Genomic DNA, 27,334 nt, shown 5'->3' with positions numbered 1-27,334 from the left:
CATTTTTGCCTGTGTCAAATTCTTTCATCCTTCTCCTCAAAGATGGACTACGTTGAGGGGATAAAATATAAAGTGCAAGGTCTTGGGAATTTCTGTTGTGGTGCCGTGGAAACAAATCTGACTAGGAACCATGAGGTTTTGGGTTCGATTCCTGGCCTCGCTCAGTGGGTTAAGGATCCATTGTTGCCGTGAGCTGTGGTGTAGGTCACAGACTCGGCCCAGATCCCACATTACTGCGGCTGTGGTGTGACCCCTAGCCTGGGAATGACCATGACACAGGTGTGGCCCTAAAAAAGCACAAAAGCAAAATAAATAAATAAATAAAGTGCAAGTTCTTCAATTGCTACTTGACACATTTTGATCAGTTATACTATGTTGTTATTCAAAAAGTTCTTTTGTCACTTGCTTCTTCAAATTTAGAAATAATTTTCTTTGCTGATTCCTCTGACTACAGTTCTTACCAGGACTGGTTTTACTACAATTTTCAGAAGAAAGCACAGTACTCTAAATGGCAGTTTGAATCAAATAGGCTGTTGATTATTTCTAGTATGGAGTAATCTATGCCCAGTCTTTCCTCATAGTGGGAACAAAAGTCACAAACATTTATAGAAAGCCGACTTATGTCCCAGGCACTTCTTAACTTGCCCAAAGTCAGAGATTATAAATCACAGAGCTGGGATTCAAATTCACGTCTGTCTGACTCTAGAGTTTTCTGCCACATTTTATCAGAAATTGAATGCATTTCAAAAATTTACAAGTCCTTTGTTATTTTATAGTTGTAAAAGAATTTCATACAATATACAAAAAGAAAATTATTCACAGGTTTCTTTATTTGAAGTTAGAATATTTTAAAATGGTTTGAGGTAATGTTGCTAGTTATTTCATGACCCATTTCTCAATCTCTTTAGCTGTTTCCGTTCACTTTTAGTTACTTCATCATCTTTCACTGTATAACAGTTGTACAACCTTTCAACTATCTTTGACTCACTGGAATGTGACTGCTCTTATATATACAACTTTGATTGACTAGAACAGAGGCCAGTGATATGTATGAGCAAGTATGATTTATTATGGACAAATAGTAGAAAAAAGTGTTACTAATATCCATAGATAAATTCTTTAAGTCATATGTAAAGAGACAATATTATTAAAAGTTTGCTTTATTTTTCTGTTGAATCAGGTACTATCTCCCAGTTACAGTTAGATTTTTAAAAATGCCTTCCAAACATTAGCACAGTTACAATAACCGAATAATAAATCAAACTAGGTCCCAGTGGTTATGTCCACATCTAGATGGTTAGGGTGATCAGGAACTCTTATTTGTTTGCTTTAGCTTTTAGTTCTTGGTTATATCTATAAAGAAAACAGAAAAATAATCATGCATCATAATAGATACATTATAATAAAAAAGGAATGGGAAGCATATTCCATTTCCTCTTTCTCACTAGTCAAGAGGCTACACAATCTTCCCAGGGGCTTGTAGGTAGAAACAGGTAAACAGCAAAGTAACCCAAGGGCTTTATTTGCATTTGGCTTCTACATATCAAAATATCTTGCCAACTTAACTGACATACAGTTCTCTATACAAAGATATTACTTTAAGATTATTTTCCTTCTTGAACGATACAAGAGTATAACAAATGTGAACCTATGTATAAAATTTGCCAAAACATAGTCATCTAAAACTTTTAATTTGGAGTTCCCATCGTGGCGCAGTGGTTAACGAATCCGACTAGGAACCATAAGGTTGCGGGTTCGGTCCCTGCCCTTGCTCAGTGGGTTAACGATCCGGTGTTGCCGTGAGCTGTGGTGTAGGTTGCAGACGCGGCTCGGATCCTGCGTTGCTCTGGCTCTGGAGTAGGCCGGTGGCTACAGCTCCGATTAGACCCCTAGCCTGGGAACCTCCATATGCCGCAGGAGCGGCCCAAGAAATGGCAAAAAAGCAAACAAAAAAAACCCAAAAAATAAAATAAAACTTTTAATTTTATACTCACAAAGCATTTTTCCTGGGGATAAAATCAATTGGGAATGGACCTGTCTAACCAATAAAAATAAAATATAATTCTGTGATGCAGGCAGGCTACTATTGAGTTAACAGGTTGTAACACTTAAGTTTTCTGAAGCTAAGGACGAGTTCTTAAATTCTCATTAATTCAAAGAAGAATTAACCACAAAGCCCCAGAGTCTTTCCATTTTACAGTACCCTGGGCTCCACTTACTGTTCTCAGCTTAAAGTGGAGTGGGAAAACTGAATAAGCACAAGAAGGAACTTATTCCATGAAGCCTATCACACCTTCTAAATTTCTCAGAAAGATTTGATTTCAAATATTCAACAGTGTTTTCCTAAGTGCTCCAGAGTTCAGCACTTGTATTTTTAACTAGATCTTCCACCAACCTGCTATTGAAACCAAAAGATCAAAAATCCTTTTGTCAAACTGTATCTGAATTTCTTTCTTTTCTTTTTTCTTTAATAGGGCTGCACATGAGGCATATGGAGGTTCCTAGGCAAATTGGAGCTGTAGCTGCTGGCCTACACCACAGCCACAGCAACGCCAGATCCAAGCCGTGTCTATGACCTACACCACAGCTCACGGCAGTGCTGGATCCTCAACCCACTGAGCAAGGCCAGGGATTGAACCTGTGTTCTCTGGATGCTAGTCAGATTTGTTTCCACTGTGCCATGACAGGAATTCCTGAATTTCTGATATTAGAAATAATAGTTCTAATTGTGGCACTTAAGTGTTTTCATAATTCTACTCTATCATGAGTTAATGTAAGGTTAAACTGAGATGGTGTATGAGAAAAGTACTCTGTGAAAAAAAAATCACTGTACAAACTGAAGTTTAAATTGATGTAGGCAAGCCCTAAAAATGGCTTTCAGGCATTCTGTAGAATGAGTGAGTTATTTATTAAACTATCTTTATATGCTAGATTATTATGAAGAGATTACATTAAGCTACTAGAAAAGCTGGGGATGGTGCAGATGAATGAAATTAAAATATACTATATTCTGTAGCACTGAATGCCTTCTGAAAGGAAGGTGAATTATATACCTCAATGTTTCCTATTTCTTTACTGAGATAACTAAATTTTTCTAGTCAAATAAAGTTGTTATTGTTTTATAATTTAGGAAGTTTCCATGATTCAGATAAAGCCCGAGCTTCATCTAAGATAAACTCACTGCAGTGTTAACCAGTCACTGACAAATAATTAATTACTGAATAAAGTTTTAAAAATTTCTAATGCTCATAGAATACTTACTTTCCAGTGAAACAAGCAGCCTCACTCTAAACATCATTTCCAATATTATGTAACTATACATTTAAGTCTCACTTTATTATATATAATTAAAGTGATAAAAAGTTCATGCAGAAAATTACCTAATATATCATAAATTATATATGTTGTCTTATCCTAATAAAAGATTCTATGAAAGGGCTAAACATCTATATAATACACAGATTTAAAACCATATTGCTTATTAACACTTTTAACTCAACCCCCCTGACTTTCTAGAAATATTAATTGTCTGCTTCAGGCACAGTCTGTCTTAGTGTTGTGTGTGAATTTTTTTTTTCTTTTCTTTTTAGGTCCACATCTGCAACATATGGAAGTTTCCAGGTTAAGCACTGAATCAGAGCCACAGCAACAGGATCCAAGCCAAGCCTGCAACCTACAACACAGCTTGGGGCAACGCTGGACAACCTACAACACAGCTTGGGGCAACGCTGGATCCTGAGTGAGGCCAGGGATTGAACCTGCATTTTCATGGATACTAGTCAGGTTCGTTAACCACTGAGCCATGAAGGAAACTCCTGTGTGTGAATCTTAAAAAAAAAAAAAAAGAAAAAGAAAAACATATTGCTAGCTGGGTGGCTTCTGAGGCAGAATTTTTTTTTTTTTTTTACATCTATGGTAAGCTTACCTCCAAATACGGAAGAGCTGAGAGGCTCCTGCTGTCCCAACAAAGAAGTTAACAGCAAAGAGACTCCAGTTTTTTGGAATAATTACAAGTGAGTATCTTGACCAAATAAATCCTGTTGAAATAAAATATCTTTTTAAAAAAGCATAGGTACTGCTGAAATCTTATATGAACATTTAATATTAGAGTAAAATAACTACAAATAAGACAACACAAGATAAGACAGACATTTTATACTGAATCCTTAATAAAAGCATTACACAAAATACTCAGTTCTTACGTCAAAGGGAAATCTTTATGACCCTCCTCTGCCTTCTTCAGCTCTAGTCTAGTAACTTCCTAGAGATAACATTGTTAATTTCTTTGTGTGTGTATATGTATTTCAAACACTAAACAGTTAAGTAAATTGCTGTAAAACAAAACTATTGAATACCCTGTAAGGAAATACTCATTTAATTTACCTGTAGCCATCAAAACAGCAGATTGAGCTGTGCTGAGTTTTTCTGCAGGTCTGGCCATGTCAGCCAAGCCAGCACACACCAACCCCTGGAAATACACATTAACATACAGAAAGAAAAAAAAAGCATGAGTGTGGAATACTAGGTTCTCCAACTTTTTTCTTTCAATTTTCTTTTTTTTAATGGCTGTACCTGTGGCATTTGGAAGTACCCAGGCTAGGGGTCAAATCGGAGCTGCAGCAGCTGGGCTCTGCCACAGCCACAGCAATGCGGGATCCAAGCTGCATCTGCGACTGACACCGCTGCTTCAGACAATGCTGGATCCTTAACCCACTGAGTGAGGGCAGGGATCAAACCCACATCCTCACAGAGACTAATTGGGTTCTTAACCCGATGAGCCACAGTGAGAACTCCCTCAACTTTATCTTTTGTCTGGGTTTTTTTTCAGAGCCACACCCACAGCAATTTGGGATCTGAGCCTCGTCTGTGAGCTACACTACAGCTCATGGCAACGCTGGATCCTTAACCCACTAAGCAAGGCCAGGGATTGAACCTGCATCCTCAAAGATACTAGTCAGGCTCATTACTGTTGAGGCACATGGGAACTCCTATCATAGAAAATCTTATTAATCTAATCTCTGCCATTTACTAGCTCTGTGACTTTGGTTAAGCTACATAACACTTTGTCTTAAATTCCTCATGTATAAAATAAGAATATTAATAGCTACCCAGTGACATGTGATTAAATGTGTTTTAGTATAGTGACTGGGAAACAACAACAAATGGTAGCTTATATCTTTTTTTTTTGTTTTTTTTTTTTGTCTTTTTTGTTGTTGTTGTTGTTGTTGCTATTTCTTGGGCCGCTCCCGCGGCATATGGAGGTTCCCAGGCTAGGGGTCCAATCGGAGCTGTAGCCACCGGCCTACGCCAGAGCCACAGCAACTCGGGATCCGAGCCACGTCTGCAACCTACACCACAGCTCACGGCAACGCCGGATCGTTAACCCACTGAGCAAGGGCAGGGACCGAACCCGCAACCTTATGGTTCCTAGTCGGATTCGTTAACCACTGCGCCACGACGGGGGAACTCCGGTAGCTTATATCTTTAGAGAAGCAGAGATAAAGGGATATTGGTCTCTGTACCGTTTCCTGCCATTACTAGCCTCAGGGACAGAAAGTCTATGTTTCTTTTCTTCTCTATTATGAACTTTATTCAGAAAATAGGACTGTGGAGTCAGAATGCTTGAAGTATACCACAGGATTATGTAAAATACTCCCTAAAATAGGAAGAAAGCACCTATTATAGAAAGATTCACGGTGAATATTTTAAAGAGGGTCATGTATGTCTTTAAGAAACTCAGCTTAAAATTCTTTTTATTAGAGTTGATTTACAATGTTCTGATAATTTCTGCTGTACAGCAAAGTGACCCAGTTATACATATACATAATTCTTTTTCTCACATCATCTTTGATCATGTTCCATCACAAGTGACTAGATATAGTTCCCTGTGCTATACAGTAGGACCTCATTGCTTATCTAAGAGCCTCAGCTTTGAAGTCAAATTAGATCTGAAGGTTCAAATCCTGACTGTCACAACAGTTCTAGTTCTTTGAGCGTCAGTATCCTTTACATCTCCCTTTTTTTTTTTTTCCTGGTAAAGATTAACTATGAGATAATGTTTTAACCCGATACAGACTGTTTGACATCTAGTAGATTCAAGTTAGTTCACTCTGTTTCCATCGGTTAAAAAATGGTTTTCAAATGTGTGTGATTCTTTTTGGCATCTGGTTATCTCCACTGGGTGGAGTAAATACTCATCAGATAGTATAAAACATTTTTTCCTTCCTTCCTTCCAATATTTTCTCCTTTAGGAAAAAAAAAAGTCATATGACACTTGTAGAGGAATGTTATAAAAATGAAACACCACTATGGAACATTCCAATTCCAAAATGCTTAGAGATAGCAAAGCCCTCAAGATTTTAAACTGTGAATTAGTGTATAAAAGTACTTCCAGCTGGAAAAACAAGTAGATAGATATTAAAAATCTGCACAGATAATCTTGAAATAGTCTGACTTATCCCTAAGGAGAGGAGAAAACAGAAAAATTAGCTATACCAAATGGAATATTGTTCCAGAGTTAAACATGACCCAGTCTGTGTAAAAAGACTATGAACAAAAAGAAAAGCTGTTAACTGACCTTCACATAAAAGCTTCCCCAGGTAGCCAATGAGCTCCGTTCCTTCTGTAAACAAGCTAACAGATGCCAGGGGCTGAATACCCAAGGCTAGCAGGCTATTTATTCCGTACTGCACTCATGCATTTTTGCTCTCACTAGTTTTTGTCAGGTCACTGTGTTTGTCCTCAAACATGTTTATACCAGTTTTACTTGTTACTGAGATCTACCTAATTTAATGAACTACTATGTAAACAGGTAAAATACAAAATGAGGGTTGTTATTTCTATGAAAACTAAAGTTTTGGAAAGACTAAATAAAGGCAAGTTTTTAAAACTTGCTGTCAAATTTGGGGTGAACAAGACGTAACTATTATGAAGGGTCTATGAACTTGCTCCGCTTTAATGAAAACTAAACTGAAATTATGTAAGATGTACTATGGTATAATTCATCCAAGATAGAAGATGTAGAACTCAAAATCTGTGTATCTATACATAAAATCTTTGGCCCTATAGTAAATGATTGACAAATGAATATAATTTATATCCTTTAAGTTAAAATATTTAAGGGTATGTAGTATTGATTTTTAGGATTATTTACTTGGACCTTTATGATGAATTATTTGGTTTTAACTAAAGTGGCTAAGAAGGATTTGACCACAGTCAAATGTCTAAAGAAGTATAGTCTAATAAAGTTTAATGTAGAACTTGTGTGGCTTGTAGCAGCAACTGTCATGTATCATGTATAGGCTACTATAGATTAATTACTATCAAATGCTCTGGGAAAGGAAAGCATAAGGTAAATATCAACAAGTCTCCCCACCAGAGAGCAAGACACAGAAGTTTCTATTGCTGTGCTGTCATCAGGATATTATGTATGATGTCAACATGAACTTAAAATAGATGTTTTTTAAAGGAGACAGTCAAGAAAGCACTTATGGGTATATAATACTGTCAGTGTTTTAAAACGCTGATAGACCAGATCAAAGAAAACACCAAAGCTATTGGTAAATTCAGTGCTTCTAAATAGTAGTCTCCTGACCACCAAATATACTGTAAATACATTAAATCATTCTTACTTTTCAAATAATGGTCCTAAAAACAATATTTCTGCAATTAATTCCACTTTATAGATATATAATTTTAAGTGTGGTAGGGAGAGAAGAAGAAAATAGGAATATACCTTTAAGAATACTTTTTTTTCCCCTTAAAATAGCACACTATTTTTAAATGCTGAGAGTGTGAGCACAATCATTAAAGATGATATATTGATTTTAAACTGCTGGCACCTTTTCTCAACATATAAATCTAAAAAGAGAACTGCTCTCTAGTTCTCTCTAAAATACAGCTCCCATCCACTAATTTAATCTTGTCATTTTATAGATGAGACAAAAGGGCAGAGATTGAATTTGCCTAACTAAGGCCATAAAATTGAGGGACAGCTAATTCCAGCTCTAACATTTTAAACTACTTAGTTTTACAACTGAGTTTCTGAATTACTCTAACAATTTAAAACAGTACATTTAAGAGAATTAAAATAGCCTCCAACCCAACAACAACAGAAAACTTTATGAAAAAACATGACAAAGAGTTTAAATAGATACTTTTCCAAAGAAAATGTAAAAATGGTCAATAAGCACATGAAAAGATGCTCAGCATAACTAATCATATCAGGTACTGTGGGTTAACAATGAGGGAAATGCACATCAAAACCATAATGAGACACCACTTCACACCCATTAGGATGGCTATTATAAATAACAACAACAACAAAAGTAACTGTTGGGTGGGAAGCAGAGAGATTGGAAACCTTGTGAATTGCTGATGGGAATGTAAAATAGCGCAGCCACAGTGGAATACAGTACAGTTCATCAAAAGATTAAATATAGAATCACCATATATTCCAACAATTCCATTGATAGTTCAGTAAGCTCCCCAAAGGCTTTTTTTATTTTTTCTTTTACAGCTGCACCTGTGGCATATGGCAGTTCCTAGGCCAGGGATCGAATCCCAGCCTCACCTGTGACCTACGCTACAGTTGTGGATTCTTAACCCGCTGAGTCAAACTGGGAACCCCGTCCATAGTGTGCTTTATGTGTACAAATGGTACATCTGAGAGTATTTGTATGAAATTATTTCAAGGCATTCCATAAACATTTAGAAGTACATTCTTCAGAAAAGTTACTTCAAATTAATAAGCTCCTTTAAACAATATTTTTTTCAGTACCTTCTGCAAAAACTCAAGACTTACCCATTTCATAATTGGAGCCCAGAAAAATACTGTTCTGGGACCTGAAAAGTAAAAAAAAAAAAGGAAAAAGGAAAAATTTTTATCAATAAACCCAACTATTTTCTACGTCTTTTTTTTTTTTTTTTTTTTTTTCTTTTTTCTTTTTAGGGCCACACCCACAGCACAAGGAGGTTCCCAGACTAGGGGTATAATTGGAGCTACAGCTGCCGGCCTACGCCAGAGCCACAGCAAAGCCAGATCCGAGCCTTGGCTGTGAACTACACCACAGCTCTCGGCAATGCCAGATCCTTAACCCACTGAGTGAGGCCAGGGATCAAACCCGCAACCTCATGGTTCCTGCGCCATGATGGGAGACACATTTTCTATGTGTCTTTTAATATCACTACATTTAAAAAACTTAAAGGTTTATCAATCTATTTCTAATAATTTTTACTATACTTTATGAATACTTCATATTTAAGTTATTTTGATCTCTGTCAATTATTTCTATTTTTATGAATTATTAAAATTAGCTAAAGTGTAATGGAAATGGTTTTGGAAACCATTCTCAGTGCTTTGCCTTGAACTTGCAACTTAATGTTATTTTACTTATGGATAGTCTTCAAGTTGGGGAAATGACAAATTTTGCAATTTTGGGATACAAGCCTCAGTAGATATTTATATATGCATTAATTTTTATAAATGACACTTCACTATATCTATTCTAGTCGAAGTTCTTGTAAAAATTCTATATATTCTAGCAAAAAAAAACCCCAAACACCCAATTTTAAAGGTCACATGAGAAAGAGGAAAGACTAGATTCATAAGCTCCTTATAGCAGGGTACTTGTTTTAGTTATCCTGGTATCATCCGCCTTATACAAAATGTTCAATATATGTTGATAATACTGAAAACAATTCTGGTTTCTTAGATAACCTAAGATTTGAGAAGCATGATGTTTCGGAGCTGGAAGGAAACTCAGAGATCACATCTAAATTCTTCATTTTACTGATAAGGCTCAGAGAAGTTCCATGATCTACTCAAGTCATGTAGCCAGCCAGTAAGCCCAGAATTATGACTGGAACTTCAGTCTTCTAACTTTGCCTTTTTTTTGTTGTCATTGTTGTTGGCCACACCCATGCAACGGCAGCAACCCAAGCCACTGCAGTGACAATGCCAGATCCTTAACCTGCTGTGCCACTCTTAACTCTTAAACTAGTGCTCTTAAATCACATAACATTAATTCTGCCCAATTTTAACTCTTCCAAATCATATGTCTCTCTTAACTTTCCAGGGGATAAGTGATAGGAAAGAAATAGGCTTTGCTATGGCAAGTTAAAAGCTAAATCCAATACATTTCAGAGCACTTAATAGGGTATGTACGCTTTCAATACACTGGTTCAACAAAACACATTTATTTCTTAACATAAAAATAGATCAACTTCAAGTAAGACAATAGTGATTTTTAAGCAAATTTAGACTTTAAAAAAATCTAATTATATTCATGACTATTATTTCTGCCTTAACATTCCACTTTACTTTGTAAGAATAAACTATTTGTTTTTATGGATAACAAAAATCACATCTAAAATGACATAATCACCCAAATGTAACACATTTATTTCTCATCTACTCCCAATAATATTTCTCAATAGCATCATCAGGTAAAGATATATTTATTTATTTTCCCCCCACTAGGTGAGCAATCACCGTCATTAATAATAAAGGAATATTTCGGTTCACATGCTCAGACACAACATTTAAAATACCTAAACCTATTATTTAGAAGCAAAAGATAGTGAAATTGAAAAAGCACCTAAGTTAAGATCCAGTTGTAGTGCTGGGTTTAATTTGTTGCAGAGAAGACCATTCATTCATTCAATCATAACAATTACTGCATGGTTGGGTTTTTTGTTTTTGTTTCTTTTTTTGCTTTTAGGGCTGCACCTGAGGCATATGGAAGTTCCCAGGCTAGGGGTTGAATCAGAGCTGCAGCTGCTGGCCTATCCCACAGCCACAGCTATGTAGGATCTGAGCAGCCTTTGTGACCTACATCACAGCTCGAGGCAATGATGGATCCTTAACCCACTGAGCAAGGCCAGGGGATCAAACCAGCATCCTCATGGATACTAGTCAGGTCTGTAACCTGCAAAGCCACAATGGGAACTCCATTCACTGCATGCTTTATCGTGTACTGGAGATACATTGGAGATACACTGGTAAATAAAATATAGTGTTGGCTTTTTTTTTTTTTTTTGGCCATGCCCACAGAATGTGGAAATTCCTGGATTAAGGAGTGACTGAACCTATGCCACAGCAGTGATAATGTCAAGTCTACTAAGCCATCAGGCTTTTAATGACCTAAGCACAGGTAGGTTGTTTAAATAAAATCATATCTGGAAGCTGTATAAAAACATTTTATGGAAACTTAATTCTAAAGGGTTTTTCATCAAAGCCACTTTAGTTTCTCACTTAGGTAATCCACCCCCCCCAGAGTGAAAAGGAACCCAGTGATAATACTCCTTTTTGGGGTGCCTTCTGGCTGAATTATTATCAAACGTAGTTCATTAATTTTAATAATGAGAGAAATTTGAGAAATGTAAAAACAGCATCTGCTGCCTGTATAACTTTTGCTTATTAATTAGTTCTAGAAAAGTATCAAATAGTATAAACCATTGCTCGCTTTTAGCATTTTTGTTTTTGGCCACATCCATGGCATGTGGAAGTTCCCAAGCCAGGGATCAAACCTATGACATGGTGACCTGAGCTTCTGCAGTGACAACGTTGGGTCCTTAACTCACCAGGAAACTCCAGCATTATTAAGTGATGGCAGTGTTACACATTTTGGACTATCATTCAACACAGTTCTTGGTACTTTTTTTTACTCCTCTCAAACTAATTTGCATTGTTCTTACGGCTAAACTCATTAAAAATTCAATGTTATTTTAATATAATGGGATTTAAAAATCCATCAGATATGGAGTTCCCATCTTGGCTCAGTGGTTAACGAATCTTACTGGGAACCATGAGGTTGAGGGTTCAATCCCTGGCCTCACTCAGTGGGTTAAGGATCTGGCCTTGCCGTGAGCTGTGATGTAGGTTGCAGATGTGGCTCAGATCCCGCGTTGCTGTGGCTCTGATATAGGCCAGCAGTTACAGCTCCTATCAGAACCCTAGCCTTGGGAACTTCCATATGTCACGGGTGTGGCCCTAAAAAAAAAAAAAAATCTATCAGATACATTACTACTAATATTCATTAATATTGTACTAATATTTTACTGTAGTTAATTGTATATCCACTTGCGCATCAAAATTATGACTTGAGGCTAGTGTCTAAATAATATTCATATTTATATCCCTACCACCTAACAGATGTTGAATAAAAAGAAAAGTATAGTCACAGCCTCCTCACCTGCCCACTTGCATCTCTCACAAGCATCTTAATAAATCTATTTCTTGCCTAAAAAAAAAAGTATATATAAATGTTGACTCACTGTGTTGTATACCTGAAACTAATATAGTATTGCATGCCAACTTAAAAAAAAGAAGAAAAAGAAAAAAAAATAAAAAAAGAGCTAGCATAGCTGGAAGCAATTTATTAACTGGAGCTTAGACTAATATATATATAATTAGTATGTGTATATATAATATACATATATCTAGGTATATATAGACATGCAAATAACTAAAAAATTCTTTAAAATTATGTTTCTTTCTTTCTTTCTTTTTTTTTTATGGCTACACCCATTTTATGGCATATGGAAGTTTCCAGGCCAGGGGCTAAATCTGAGCCACGGCTGTGGCAATGTCAGATCCTTTAACCCACTGTGCCAGGATAGGGATTGAAGCTGTGCCTCCACAGAGACCCAAGCTACTGTCCCACAGTGGGAACTCCAAAATCCTAAAGTGTTTTTATCAGCCTGATTCCTACATACTGATAAGTTTGGCTTATTATACTTATGAGTTAAGTAAGCTTACTGATTCCCTAGAATATTTAAACCTAATCCTAAAGTACTTCTGCAGTCTAAGTCTTATTTTCTCAATCTTCAAAGGAGCAGAATACCATTTTTAAACTAGAAATTCTTCAAACACTAGAATATCATGGCACAGACCCTGTCTTTCTTTATGGGCCAAAACAATTGTTCATCTTCTCACATACATGTGAAAGCTAGTCATTTTCATGTTTTACTGTGTACCTTTAAGTTTTCTATATTTTACATTGCAGAGCAAATCTGGAGACAGTGCTGAAATGGTTGTTGGGAGAATTAAACCATTGAGGAGTGCTAAATTTTGTTGTTTTTACCTACCTATATTCAATTTCTGAGTTACTATACTTGAACTTTTACCCAGTCCCCTAAACTTTGTACTGTTGTGATCATAGCTACCATTACATCTCTAGAACTCTAGCCACATGATCCCTTCCTCCCAATATTTGAACAAGATAATGGAAATCTCTGGTTAAGATTAGGTTGGAATTTCAAAAAAATGTTAAATAAGAAACTGAAAGAACAGAAAACACAAAAGCAGTGAGTTTCAGATTATAAATTTTAAATCCTAATTTAATTAAATTTTAGCCCAGGTCACTGGTTCTCAAACCAGGAGTGATTTTTACCCTCCAGGGGACATTTGGTAGTGTTGGGGACATTTTTAGTGTCACAACTATAGTGATGGTGCTGCTGCTACTGACACCTACTAGGTGGAGGCCAGACATGCTGCTAAACACCCTGTAATGCATAGCACAGCCCCCCAGATGTGTATAGTGCAAGGTTAAGAAATCCTGGCCTAGTTGGACTAACAAGCTAGGCAAACATGCAACTAGTTTCATGCCATTTTACAGCTCTAAACCTTAGTTTACACTGTCCCTTTCCAATATTCTGCCTTGTCTTTGGCAAACTCTTAATATCCTTCAAAAACTCATTGTAGGTTTCATCTCCTAAAGGAAGCCTTCTTTAACAGCTCCAAGTTATATTAAATGCTCCTTCTCTGAACTCCCAAAGTAGCCTATTCTTTTATTGTTTTCTGCACTTAACAATTAAACTGATCTTTCACTAGACAAGGTCTTGAAGTCAGCCTGTTTTTAAGTTTTCCTTGACAAATAATATATTTGAACAGAAATGAATTGTATTAACCTTATCCAGGAGAGATGGCAATAAAAGATACTCGAACTTTACATCTGATGCAGGTTTGCTTCCACACTACTTCATCCTGAAGGTAGAATTCCTATTTACTCATCCCTAGGGACATCATGTTCCCTTTACATCAGGGCTTTTACCGACTTTTATCCATTAGTTACTCTGCTCTCAGACCATGATACTCCTCCGTTTAGCTCTTGAAAATTCTTCCCATGAATCTGAGGCCATAATGCACTGATCTTATAAGTCAATCTTTTCAAACTTTTATTCAGCTTGAGCTTCTGAGATTCCTGTCATCACACCTGGTTTATTTTTCTTTGTCACATACAAAATCTTAGGGTCATAGGAAGTACCAATTACTAAGTTTATCTTTCATTCCTGCATGAATCTTGGCTTCATTACTCAAGGTTAAGCCAATACATTGATTTAGTCCCTGGCTTTGAATTTCTCAACAGACTCCTTTCTTCCTGTTTTAAACATGACACTTCCTCTCTGCCACCCCAAAAACTGTTTTGTGAGCAATGCCTCTAAGGTTCTGGTTTCTTTACACGCTGAAAGAGTTGACCATTCAGGGTTAATGAAGAGTCAAGCTTTTCAGTAAGTTTGCTTGGTAACTAATTTACTCAACTGCCCTGAGCTAGGTGATAGTTTTAAAATATTAACAGCCCTTCTCCCATACAACTGATCACATAAAAACTTCAGACATGAAATTATGGTTGCTAGAATATGGGCCAAGGGAAGTATAAATATTTTAGTTAGTGAATAATTTAAACTACTAACCAAACCCTAAACTAGTTTAACAAATGCTAAGCACTGAATTTAAAAATATTAGTAGCAAATACATATTAATAAGACATTCTAAATTTCTAATTTTTCTGAGATATCAGAGGGTCCTGACAACTGACAGAAATCAGAGTTGGATATCTATAAACGCAAACAGGCAGTTTTTTTTCATTGTTAAAAAAACGATAGGGGGTAGTTCCCGTAGTGGCTCAGTGGTTAATGAATCTGACTAGGAACCACAGGGTTGCAGTTTCTATCCCTGGCCTCGCTCAGTGGGTTCAGGATCTGGCGTTCTGTGAGCTGTGGTGTAGGTCGCAGATTCGGCTCGGATCTGGCGTTGCTGTGGCTGTGGCACAGGTCGGCAGCAACAGCTCTGATTCGACCCCTAGCCTGGGAACCTCCATATGCCAGGGGTGTGGCCCTAAAAAAGGACAAAAGACAAAAAACAAACAACCAAAAAAAAAAAACCCAAAACAGAACAAACAAAAAAACTTATAGAGATTCCTGTTGTGGCTCAGTGGGTTCCAAACCCAACTAGCATCCATGAGGATACTGGCCTTGCGCAGTAGGTTAAGGATCTCGCGTTGCTGTGGCTGTGGCCTAGGCTGGCAGCTATAGCTCTGATTCGACTCCTAGCCTGGGAACTCCCATATGCCACCGGTGCTGCCCTAAAAAAGCAAGTAAAACAAAACAAACAAAAAACCCTTTATGAACTATTCTATAAAACAAATGTACGGTTAGAAAGGGGAGAGGGGGAGGGAAAAATTAAGAGTATGGGATTTAAAAGATACAAACTACTATACATAATGTAGATAAGCAACAAGGATTTACTGTAAAACTATGAACTTTTCAGGCATAACAAAAAACACAAAGAGGAGCTCCCTTTGTGGCTCAGCAGAAACAAATCCCTAGGGAAAGACCAACTTCTTGAAACAGAGTAAATTACTTTTATTTTTTTCATTTTATGCTTTAAAAATTTTTTTAGGGTCACGCCTGGGGCATATGGAAGTTCCTAGGCTAGGGGTTGAATCAGAGCTGCAGCTGCTGGCCTACAGCACAGTCATAGCAATACCAGATCCAAGCTGAGTCTGGGACCTATATCATGGCTTATAGCAACATGGGATGCTGAACCCACTGATCAAGGTCGGGGATCGAACCTGCATCCTCATGGATACTAGTCGGGTTCATTACCTGCTGAGATACAACTGGAACTCCAGAATAAGTTACTTTTATATACATGCAAACATACACACACACACAAATATTGAATTTTTTTTTAATAGTTATTTCCCCAATACATTTTTTTTCTACTGTACAGCATGGTGACCCAGTTACACATACATGTACACATTCTATTTTCTCACATTCTCATGCTCCATCATAAGTGACTAGACATAGTTCCCAGTGCTACATAGCAGGATCTCATTGCTAATCCATTGCAAAGGCAATAGTTTCTATTAACCCCAAGCTCCCCAACCACCCCACTCCCTCCCCCTCCCCCTTAGCAACCACAAGTCTATTCTCCAAGTCGATGATTTTCTTTTCTGTGGAATGGTTCATCTGTGCCTTATATTAGATTCCAGATATGAATGATATCATATGGTATTTGTCTTTCTCTTTCTGACTTACTTCACTCAGTATGAGAGTCTCTAGTTCCATCCAGGTTGCTACAAATGGCATCATTTCATTCTTTTTTTATGGCTGAGTAGTATTCCATTGTGTATATATACCACATCTTCCTAATCCAATCATCTGTTTTTTTTTTTTCGTCTCTTGTCCTTTTTTAGGACCACACCCACAATATATGGAGGTTCCTAGGCTAGGGGTCTAATCGGAGCTGCAGCTGCTGGCCTACGCCAAAGACACAGCAATGCCAGATCCGAGCCTCGTCTGCAACCTACACCACAGCTCACGGCAACACCGGATCCTCAACCCACTGAGCAAGGCCAGGGATCAAACCCACAACCTCATGGTTCCTAGTCAGATTCGTTACCACTGAGCCACGACAGGAACTCCCAATCATCTTTTGATGGACATTTGGCTTGTTTCCATGTCTTGGCTATTGTGAATAGAGCTGCAATGAACATATGGGTGCATGTGTCTTTTTTTAAGGAAAGTTTTGTCCAGATATATCCCCAAGAGAGGGATTGCTGGGTCATACGGTAGTTCTGTGTATAGTTTTTTAAGGTTCCTCCATACTTTTCTCCAAAGTGGTTGTACCAGCTTACATTCCCACCAACAGTGCAGGAGGGTTCCCTTTTCTCTGCACCCCTCCAGCATTTGTTATTTGTGGATTTGTTAATGATGGCCATTCTGACTAGTGTGAGGTGGTATCTCGTGGTAGTTGTGATTTGCGTTTCTCTAATAATCAGGGATGTTGAGCATTTTTTCATGTGCTCATTGGCTATCCGTACATATTCCTTGGAAAGAGCTCACTCGAATAGTACCCAGAACATCATGGGACTGTGATACTTTTTAAAATATTGTTTGGGGGAGTTTCCATCGTGGCTCAGTGGTTAACAAATCCAACTAGGAACCACAAGGTTGTGGGTTTGATCCCAGGCCTCATGCAGTGGGTAAGGATCTGGAGTTGCTGTGGGCTGTGGTGTAGGCTGGTGGCTACACCTCCAATTCGACCCCTAGCCTGGGAACTTCCATATGCCTCGAGTGCGGCCCTAGAAAAGACAAAAAGACAAAAAATAAGTAAATAAACAAAATAAAAACGAGATATTGTTTGAAAACAGGCTTTGGTGAAAATGCCAAAGAAAAATACAGATGAAGAGACTAGCTTTGATAGCTATTATGCATTTTAGGATTGATATATTTTAAATTTACTTTTTTTTTTTTTTTCTTTTTTTTCTTAGGGCCACACTCATAGCATATGGAAGTTCCCAGATTAGGGGTCTAATTGGAGCTACAGCTTCCCACCTACGCCACAGCCAGAGCAACACAGGATCCAAGCTACATCTGCCACCTACACCACAGCTCACGGCAATGCCGGATCCTTAACCCACTGAGTGAGGCCAGGGAGCAAACCCACAACCTCATGGTTCCTAGTTAGATTTGTTTCTGCTGTGCCACAATGGGAACTCTAAATTTACATGTTTTTTTGATAACAAGAAATCAATAACTTCTAGATTTAGAACGATCGTTGAAAGCATCTAGTTCACACAATCATCTTGTAAACCAGATAGAGGTCCAGAGAGGTAAAATTACATGTGTAAAATACATAGCACAGCAAGGATAAAAACTTAGATCCTTAAAATCAATTCTAATAATAATTATAGGCTTTTCCTCAATGAAATCTGAGTTTTTTTAAGTCTCTGAAACTAGGAAATAATAGAAATACCAAGTTGTAGATTATTACAGCTGGAAAGGACCTTAAAGAAAATCCAAACTCCTTTATTTTTATATATTAAAAAAAGAAAAGGCACTTAAAAATTAGGTAATGTTTCATTCTTGGGTAGTCCCAGATAACGCAAAGACCAGAATATAGACCTCTTTAAGCCTAGTCCTCTTTCTATTAAGCCATACCACAGTTTAAACACTTTAGACACTCTCTTACAGCCAAAATTAATATTTTACTAAAACTTTAAAAAACTGAAGTATAGTTGACTTACAATGTTAATTTCTGCTGTATAGCAAAGTGATTCAGTTATACATATTTATACATTCTCTTTTATATTTTTTTCCATTATAGTTTACCTCAGAATACTGAATATAGTTCCCTGTGCTATATACAGTAGGACCTTGTTGTGCCCAAATTAATATTATTACACGACTTGGAAATGACAAACTATGTACAACTTTTTTTAGGGCTTGCTTTTACATTGCTAGTAATAGTTCATTTAGTGTGTTTTTATTTAAGAAATATTCTCTAGGTCTAAAGATAAAAAAGAAAAAATAATTCTCTTACCTAGGAAAAATGCGAATATTCCTATTATTAAGACCATAAAGTAACTTTTCCCATGAGTTTTCACAGAGAGAACATCATGCACTCTAGAGAATGATATTCTGAGCAACAGCAAACTAAGCACTGCAGCAAGTTTCTTTTAAAAGTTCTTCCACTTAACTAAAATTTAATTCAATAGAGGCAAAGCTATAGTAAACAACAGAGCTAAAATTTAATTCAATAGAAGCAAAGCTATAGTAAACAACAATTTTACGGTTCAAGTTCCTGTTTTCTGGGCCAACTTAATTGAAGGAGAGTTTTAATTCATTTTTATTATTTATTTGACTCTTACTTTATCCTCCCACCCAGTTTTGAGATATAATTGAAACATAATACAGTATTAATTTACGGTATACAACATAATGATTTGATGATATACATATATATTGCAAAATTATTATTATGCTTAGTTAACATCTAACACCTCACTTTGTTACACTTTTTTTGTTGTCATGAGAACTTTTAATACCTACTCTCTTAGCAGCTTTCAAATACGTGATACAGCATTGTTAACCATAGTCACCATGTTGGTTGTACATTACATTCTCCCAAACTTACTTATCTTATAACTGGGCATCAGTACCTCTGTGATCACCTTCTAGGATAATTTTTAGACTCTTTAGAGTTGTGGTCTCCTAACTTATTTTTGAACACATTGCCCCATCGTAAAAAAAATTTGAGCATATATTCCATATATATATAGTTTGTGTGTGTATAATCCATGAATTCAGTTGTGTACAGATTTTTCCTTGATTTATGATGGGATTACATCCTGACAAAGCCATTGAAGGTTGAAAATACCATAAGCTTAAAATTTATTTAATAACTTACTGAAATATCACACTTAAGCTAGCCTACCTTCAACATGCTCAGGACACTAGCATTAGCTAACAGTTGGTCAAAATCATCTAACACAAAGTCTACTTTATAATAAACTGTTTCTCGTGAATATGCCATGTAATTTATTAAATACTGTACTGAAAGTGAAAAACAATATGCGATATGGGTGTAGAATGGTTGTTACCCTCCTAATCACATGGTTGACTGGGAATTGTGGTTCCTTGCTGATGCCCAGCACCATGAGAGCATCATACCACATATTACTAGCCTGGGAAAAGATCAAAATTCAAAATCCAAAGTACTGTTTCTACTAAATTCGTATTTCTTTTGAACCATCATAAAGTTGAAAAAAAGTTGAACCATGGTAAGAAAGTGACTGTCGGAGTTCCCGTCGTGGCGCAGCGGAAAGGAATCCAACTAGGAACCATGAGGTTGCAGGTTTGATCCCTGGCCTCGCTCAGTGGGTTAAGGATTTGGTGTTGCCATGAGCTGTGGTGTAGGTGAGCTGTGGTGTAGGTCACAGACGGAGCTTGGACCTGGCTTGCTGTGGCTCTGGAGTAGGCCGGCAGCTGTAGCTCCAGTTAGACCCCTAGCCTGGGAACCTCCATATGCCACAGATGAGGCCCTAAAAAGCCCGGAAAAAAAAAAAAAAGAAATAAAATGATGATCCAGAAACATACTATTATGCAAAATAGTACATAAAAACCTTGAATATTCAGTCTGATAACTCATTTTTCCTCAGATTTTATTCAATATTAATCTCAAGTTATATTTTTCATGTTTCTTCATTTCTACATTGGTGTGCCTACAACTTTTTAATCAAATCATTTTGCACTGATACATATACTTACTCTGTATACTGGTGAAAAGCTTAAGAGGGCACAAATACTAACATTTATTGAGTGTTGAAGTGCAAACACTGCTACATGTTTTACAGACAATACCATCACTTGATTTTCACAACAATCCTTAAATGGTGATGATTATTATCTCCATTTTATAGATTAGAATTAAGGATTGGGGGATTTAAGGTCAGGGTCACAGAGCCAAGATTCAAACCCAGGTCAAGGTGGCTTCAAAGCCCATGCTCCTTCCACTACACTGAAAAAAGGTTTACAATAACTTTTATTTTGAAAGTTGAATAAAGTATTATAAACAATGATTTTAAGTGGTTAAAACCAAGGCCTTGGAAAAGATCACTACAGAACTACCCTCCAATTCAGTTTTAAAGTAGTTTAAAACTCCTCTGTCTTTATCCTACAGCCCAAACACAAAGCTTAACAATGGTCAGGGTGGACTCCATAGAATTCTGTTGAGTCTAAAACCCAGATTATTACAGAAGTGTTGCTCAACTCTCCATCCGAAAATCTCTGCCACGAAACAGCACAATTCCAAAAAATTGAGTGTTAAAAAAAAAAAAAAAATCAAAAGATAAACAAACTGAAATTCTTTATCAACAAAAACCTCTCCTTAAAAACCAATTTTATAAAGCATACAATACTGCAATAAATTACATTATACTAAAGTAAAATTCCAAGATACAATTCATTCCATTATCAAACTGGAAATCAGATTTAGTAACCATCTCAGACTTCCAAAAGCTGCTTCAGTCAGATATATGACTTAGACAGCTTTCCTAATGACACCAACTGCAGAGATAGATTTAGATAGTAGGAAAAATGGGCCGCTTTGGAGTTGTACTCAGTCTTTCCATTTATAATACATTTTCTCCTTTGCTAAGTCTGAGGCTCAAAAGTGAATTCAGAATATATCTGGTTTTAGTTCCCAGCCAAGTAAGTATTATTACTAACCATTTTATAGACAATGTAACAGAATTCTGGACCTTAAATTGAGTTGGAGGAATTAGGAATCTTCCAGTTTCTTATAGAATTATTTTTTTTCAACCACAAGAACATTGTTTTCCAATAGGTTAAAGAGGGGGCTAGTATTTATGGAGAATTTATAAAGAAACAGACACATATGCTATCTTTAACTCTCACATCGATCAGATTTTACAGAAGTTAAGATAAAAGATTTCGCCCAAGGTCACACCTATAGTAAGCAAGCTGAGCAGAATTAAATCCAGGTCCGTCCGCACAAAAAGGTCTAGGGAGAGCTGGTTTAGTAGTAATTTAATAAATAAGGTTAACTTTAAAAAAACTAGGCCTATGGGACAAGGAATGACACTGACTCAGAAACCCGGGTAACACATCTGCAGGCCTGTCAGCTGGAGTTTGAGGAAGTACGACCTTTACTCTAAATCCGCCGGTGCGGTACGACAGCTCTTCTCCGCGTGGGTCAATATACCACTACTCTTGGAGGAAAAGAGGAAATGAGGTTTCCTAATGGCCCAAGACCCTTTCCTGGCCGCAGAAACGGAGAAGGATGAAACCCAGAGGCCTGGTCCGGGTGTGAATGGTGCCTAAGGGATGAGGTGCAACCAAGGTCGCAAAGGGCGCTTGCTTGAAAACTAGGAGTTGATGAAAGATGCTGGAAAAGAAAACGTGAAATGCAAGAAAGAGTACACGGTTTCACTTAAAGGGAAGGGGATGGGGCTGTGGGTGACGCCTCCAGCGGCAGAGTTGTCAGCGGGCCTCTAAACGTCTCTTAGAGGGACGGGGAGGGAAGGACTCGGTGAGAGCCACTCTGGGTTCATTACCTGCTGGGTGGTTGTACAACGGCCTCAATTTTTCAGGCAGTAGGAGCTCCACTTTATCGAGAACCCGGTGGTAGGTGGCTCGCAGGCCCCGGGCGCCGGCGGCTGACATTTCTGCGGACGAGTGATCGTGGGCAGTCGGAGTGAGGGGAGAGTGGCCGCGTGCTCGTCCCTGGCTGACAATGAAGGGCACCTCGTCACTCTCCCCTGCCTCAACGCCTCTCGCCCTCCTCTTCCTCCGGGTGCCCTTCCCGTAGCTCTGCCTGACCTCTTTCCAACTACCCGCGGGCCCGCACCCAGAGAAGGTGGACGGGGCGGAGACACTGCGATGGCCCGCCCCCAGCCCGCCTACTGGCCTCCCACCGCCTAAGAGGAGGAGGGGTCATGGAAACAGGTGGCAAAAGGATTGCCTCACCGAATCAACCTCGCGTCCTACCTGTAGTGCGCTTGCGCAACTAGAACTGTCCGCGGTGATTGGCCAGCCCCGAGGCGCGGGCGGGGTCCAGAGCAAACCTCCAATTTCTCCTTGCTGCCCTGGAGGCCATGTTGGAGAAGGGAAAGTGAAGCTGCACCGCTTCTGATCCCCTTTCACTTTGGTTAAGGAGGCCCCTAGTTAAAATGGGCTTTTCGGGCCTTCCCGTGCCCCGACTAAAGATGACGCCGCACAATTCTCTTGCTTCCTTTGGAATGAGACTCGTGAGCGAAAAACTTCTGATTTCAACTCCTTCTCCCTCTAGTCCTCATTTATCCAAAAAGCATAAAGGATTTGGCTAGAGTGGTCTGAACCCATTTTTCTAGGGTAAGGGCAGCGTTGGCGCACACCTGCCTCAGTCCCCAAGGTGGTCGTTATCTCGCGAGAAGGCTTGGAAGGGAGGGTGTAGAGAACGAGGAGAGGGAGGAGTCGAGGCCGCTTCCGCCTCCTCGGTCTCCTCCTGTTGGAGGGGGGCCGAGGGAGGGGACTGTTGCTGATCTCTGGATGTTCTGGGTAGTCTGAGAGGGAGAGTATGAGGCGAGCTCTGGCCCGGGTGCGGCCAGGCTTCGGGGGCGAAGGCGCGCGGGTCGATCCTGCCGCCGCCATCTAACTCGCTGCGCCCGCGAGGCTCGGCGCGCGGATGGTGCCGGTGCGGCTGGGGTGTTGAGCCGCGTGTCCCCTCCCCTTCCTCCCCTCCCCCACGCGGTGGTCTCCCCTCCTCCCCCGGCCCGGCAGAGCCATGTCTCGGGGTGGTTCCTGCCCACACCTGTTGTGGGACGTGAGGAAAAGGTCTCTCGGGCTGGAGGACCCCTCCCGGCTGCGGAGCCGCTACCTGGGTGAGCAGGGGCCCCGGGGCGGAGGCGCTGAGGTCGCCGCCCAGAGGTGGGGGAGGGGGCCGCGCCGCGGGGGCTGTTGGAGGTGGGATAGCGCCTGGTAGGGGTCCCCCGGAGACTCAGGGATGCTGGGTGGACCTCGGCCGTCGGATTCTGCGCCCGTGTCCTCCCACGGCCAAGCCTCCCCTTTGCATGCTGCCAGCCGCCGCCCTTGCTGGGTTTTCCTCGGGGGGTCGGACCGGGGGCAGACAGTAGTGGCTAAGGTTGGTGTTAGGGTGGCTTCTGGAGTGGGACTCGGGAGAAGACTTGTCGAACCTCCCGGTGCTGCAGCGTTTAGAGCAAAAGTTGGCGCTTTAGCTCTTCTCCAGCGCTGTCCTCGCTCCGCCGAAGGACCTAAGTTTGTGTTGACCGCCGCTCCCCTACAGTCTCGGGAGGGCTTAGGTGTCGCCAGTGATGCGTTGACCACCCTCGGGGACTTTACGCTCCAAACAGACTCTATGTAAACTGTCCTGCGGCTCCGAGCCAAACCTAAAAGTGATAGCTGAGCTCTCCCCACCCCCGCGCGCATTCCCAGTTGGACTCTGGTGTTCAGTCGTTTTGACCGCTTTAAGGAGGTGTAGGATTTCACGTTCCCATTCCCCCCCTGTGAAACACACTTGGCATTTACTGTTTCTTAGTTAAGCTTTCTAAAAACAACCTTGATACTTGAGGGAACAGTATTACACTTTTTTTTCGTTTTGGGGAAAGTGGATTTGTGAGGATTCTGGGTCACGCCTGAGCTAAAAGTGGACGGATTTAGTAATTTATTTTATTTCTTCCTCTGCAAATCTTTTCATTACTCTTTTAATTTTTCTTTGAATTTGAAAATGACAGCATTAATTTTTTTCCAATTCTGTCGCTTTTTGCTAGGTATTTTTTGATGTTATTTGGTTTTGCCTTAGAATCAAAAGAAAATGACATCTCATTACGCCTAACAGTTCTGGTTTGTGAATTATTTGAGAAAAGTTAGCAAGCATTTTTTTCCCTTGCTCTTGTTTTTTGGTGTCTCAAGTGACATGAATATGTTCTCCTTGTAAAAACTTAGTAAGAATGAAGCAAAAATCCTTATTATTCCTCCCATTCCAATTTCACACACACACACCCCCTTAGAGAAGTAACAGTGTTGTTTCCTGAATAGTCTTCCAGACCTTTTCCTTTGAATTAACAAGCACATGTGTACATGTTGGAATTCTTTCCATGTCAGTAAAAATAGATCTATTCAGCTTTTTAAACTATTGCATAATATTTAACAGTATGAAGGTGTCATGGTAGACTCAGCCCCCCCCATCACCCCAACAGCACTACAGTGGGAATATCCTGGTACAAGCTTTTTGTGCATTTGTTCTAGGATAAGTACCTGGAGTGGTGATTAATCATTTTAAAATTAAATATCGGTAAAGAGTGCTTTTAAAATCATTAACCTAAAAAGATGTGCAGTATTTCTTTTAATATTTACTTGCAGAGAAAGAACTTTAACACTGTCCTGCATGAATGAATTTACATTTGATCCTTTATCTCAATTAGTTGGAGCATTTAAATAAGTAGTACTTATATGCAGGTTTATATATTAATGCTTCGTCTGGTTCAGTTCAGCTGTATCTGTGATAGAGTCAAAATATAATAAAACTATATGTTTTCTTTTTCTCTTCCTCTTTTAGCTCCCTAATGAGAGTGGCGTTTGTGTCTTGGGTGGAGGGGGAATTGAGTAAGATTCCACTGTTTATTGTTGAAAGTCTAAATTACAGATTTTCAAATATATGTATATTCATACAGAGAATTCCATGTTATATAATATTTTAAATGTGTTAGTAATATATACATTATAATTAGCACATTCTTGGAGCAGCTTCCTTAAAAGTGGTTTTTTAAGTATTTGAAAATAGCTTGTAATTTCTTGGCCTTAGGAGACCATCTTTACACCTTGCATTTATCCAACTCTTCCACACTCACAGTGCTAATTTTGGCTTACCATCCAGGAAACAGAAAAATCCATATTGATAGTGGCTGAATTAATGAGATGTTTAAAAAAATGATATTTCGAAGTACATTTATAAGGTCTTCTTTTTAAAAAGTCCAAGTCCAAGAGTTTTAAAAAGTAAATATATTTCTTTTTTGGAGACTTCAGTATTTAAATATTTTGATTGTTTATCTAGAGTGGTGTAGATGAAATATTTTTCTAATTTCCATTTTTTGTATTTCTGGTAATGAATTACTTCTAAATAACAGTAAAATTGGGATGGAAGGAATTGACAGATTTTTCTTTTCCTTTTTTGTGTGGCTTTTTGTCCTTTTTTAGGGCTGCACCCGCGGCACATGGAGGTTCCCAGGCTAGGGGTCTAATCTGAGCTGTAGCCACCGGCCTATGCTACGGCCACAGCAGTGCCAGATCCTAGCCTCGTCTGCGACTCCACAGCTCCGGCAACGCTGGATCCATAGCCCACTGAGCAAGGCCAGGGATTGAACCCGCAACCTCATGGTTCCTAGTCGGATTCGTTAACCACTGAGCCACAACAGGAACTCCTACAGGGTTTCCTTATAACAGACACATTTCAAGTTAACCATAGCATGTGTCTTTTCAATAGTAGTATTCAAGCTTTACAGGTGATTTCTCTTTTGTAATTAAGAAAAAATTTTTACAGGTAGTTTTATTTAAATGTCATTAATTGCTTTTTTTCCTCCAATCAAAGAAAATTACAGTTCACAAAATATCCTTTTATATTGTGGGAATGAAAAAATAAAAGGAGTTCCGTCGTGGTTCAGTGGTAAGAACCCAACCGGTACGTGGGTTTGATCCCTGGCCTTGCTCAGTGGGTCAAGGATCTGGCATTGCCGTGGCTGTGACGTAGGCCACCTGTATCCCTGATTTGAGGCCTAGCCTGGGAACTTCCCTATGCTGTGGGTGTGGCCCTAAAAAGACCAAAAAAAAAAAAAAAAAAAAAAAGTTGGAATGAAGATAATCAATTTGTCCTATGTTATTTCGGCAAAGTATATATATGTTTACTTATAATCCCCAAATTCACAAGATGCACCTGAACCAGTAGAGTGTTGTTTTGTCTAGCACTGATTCAGAGGCCATTCCAGGGATTGACGTATTTATGAGTCTGATCTAAATTTCAATGGAGAATTAATTTTTCTAAAGACTAATTGTCAAAGTCCAGAGTCAGAGACACCTGTAGGTCTCAGAGTTTCTCAAACTACCATATGCTAGCTATAGAATAGTGTTTTCGGAACTCAGTGCTTGTTATAGTAATAATTTATTAGCCACACATATTTCATTACAGTTTTATAGAGGTAAACATTGCTTATAAAAGAAACTAACGTTTCTGTACATTTCTTCTATCCATTCCTATTTCTTTCATTTTAATTGGACTTGTCTACAATTTGAATTGATACTTTCTAACCTTTATAAATTAAAGACAGTTTTTAAAACAAGCAATTTAAGGGAAATTTTCAAGGGAGCTGTTTGCTCTAATGTATTATGTGTTTAATATAAAGTGTTTGAACTGTGACTAGGCAATGTCTTGGTCAGCTTGGGATGCTATAACAAAACACCATAACCTGGGTGTCTTATAAACAGCAGAAATTTATTTTTCAGTTTTGGAAAGCTGAGATAAGGGTGTTCACATGAGTAGGTTCTGAGTCAGGTGAGAGGGCCTGCTTCCTGGTTCATAGCCATCTTTTCACTGTAACCTCACAGGCAAAAGGGGTGAGCTAATTCTCTGGGGTCTCTTTTATAAGGGTACTAATCTAAGCCTAATCACTTCCCAGGGATCCCACTGCCTAATACCTTGGGGGTTAGGATTTCAACAGAGGAATTTGTCAGGGTTGGGGGTGGCAGGGCAGGA

The 27,334-nt window shown here is 38.8% G+C and overlaps 2 protein-coding genes and 1 non-coding gene across 52 annotated transcripts in view; 1 reads left to right on the top strand and 2 right to left on the bottom strand.

Annotated features, from left to right (window-relative positions):
• Positions 1-1,047: 1,047 nt before the first annotated feature.
• On the bottom strand, positions 1,048-22,421 carry MPC2 (mitochondrial pyruvate carrier 2). Its single transcript, XM_003355070.5, has 5 exons — positions 22,149-22,421; positions 8,804-8,844; positions 4,384-4,468; positions 3,926-4,037; positions 1,048-1,353 (listed from the first exon to the last, which is right to left on the bottom strand). The coding sequence occupies exons 1-5, from the start codon at positions 22,255-22,257 to the stop codon at positions 1,317-1,319; spliced, it is 384 nt and encodes a 127-aa protein (XP_003355118.1). The 5' UTR covers positions 22,258-22,421; the 3' UTR covers positions 1,048-1,316.
• On the bottom strand, positions 22,284-22,378 carry MIR9810 (microRNA mir-9810). Its single transcript, NR_128495.1, has one exon. It is a non-coding gene; the product is annotated as a microRNA mir-9810 (primary transcript).
• A 681-nt stretch (positions 22,422-23,102) lies between the features above and the next one.
• Positions 23,103-27,334, top strand: part of DCAF6 (DDB1 and CUL4 associated factor 6) — a 158,388-nt gene continuing 154,156 nt past the window's right edge. For all 50 annotated transcript variants that reach the window (XR_014843918.1, XR_014843916.1, XR_014843917.1 and 47 more), the window contains exon 1: positions 23,103-23,453. Coding sequence is in view for 41 of the 50 variants with exons in the window: in XM_021089470.2 (XP_020945129.1) it covers positions 23,357-23,453 (97 nt within the window). In the remaining 9 variants the exon portion in view is untranslated. The remainder of the gene's footprint in view (positions 23,454-27,334) is intronic.

Source organism: Sus scrofa, chromosome 4 (assembly GCF_054392235.1).
Source record: "Sus scrofa isolate SSC_HxYL_T2T_F1_AM1 chromosome 4, Sscrofa_HxYL_maternal_Yorkshire_Landrace_v2.0, whole genome shotgun sequence".
Lineage (NCBI taxonomy): Eukaryota > Metazoa > Chordata > Mammalia > Artiodactyla > Suidae > Sus > Sus scrofa.
The sequence above is the reverse complement of the archived record's forward strand: the minus strand, read 5'-3'. Positions and strand labels throughout refer to the sequence as shown.

What these genes read in the sequence shown, in the direction of transcription:
- MPC2 (XM_003355070.5), bottom strand. Translation starts at nt 22,257, where the DNA reads ATGTCAGCCGCCGGCGCCCGGGGCCTGCGAGCCACCTACCACCGGGTT. An exon ending in GGGCTCCAATTATGAAATGG is followed by an intron (nt 4,469 to 8,803) that starts GTAAGTCTTGAG and finishes GTGTATTTCCAG; the next exon opens with GGGTTGGTGTGTGCTGGCTT. An exon ending in TGCTGTTTTGATGGCTACAG is followed by an intron (nt 4,038 to 4,383) that starts GTAAATTAAATG and finishes TTATTTCAACAG; the next exon opens with GATTTATTTGGTCAAGATAC.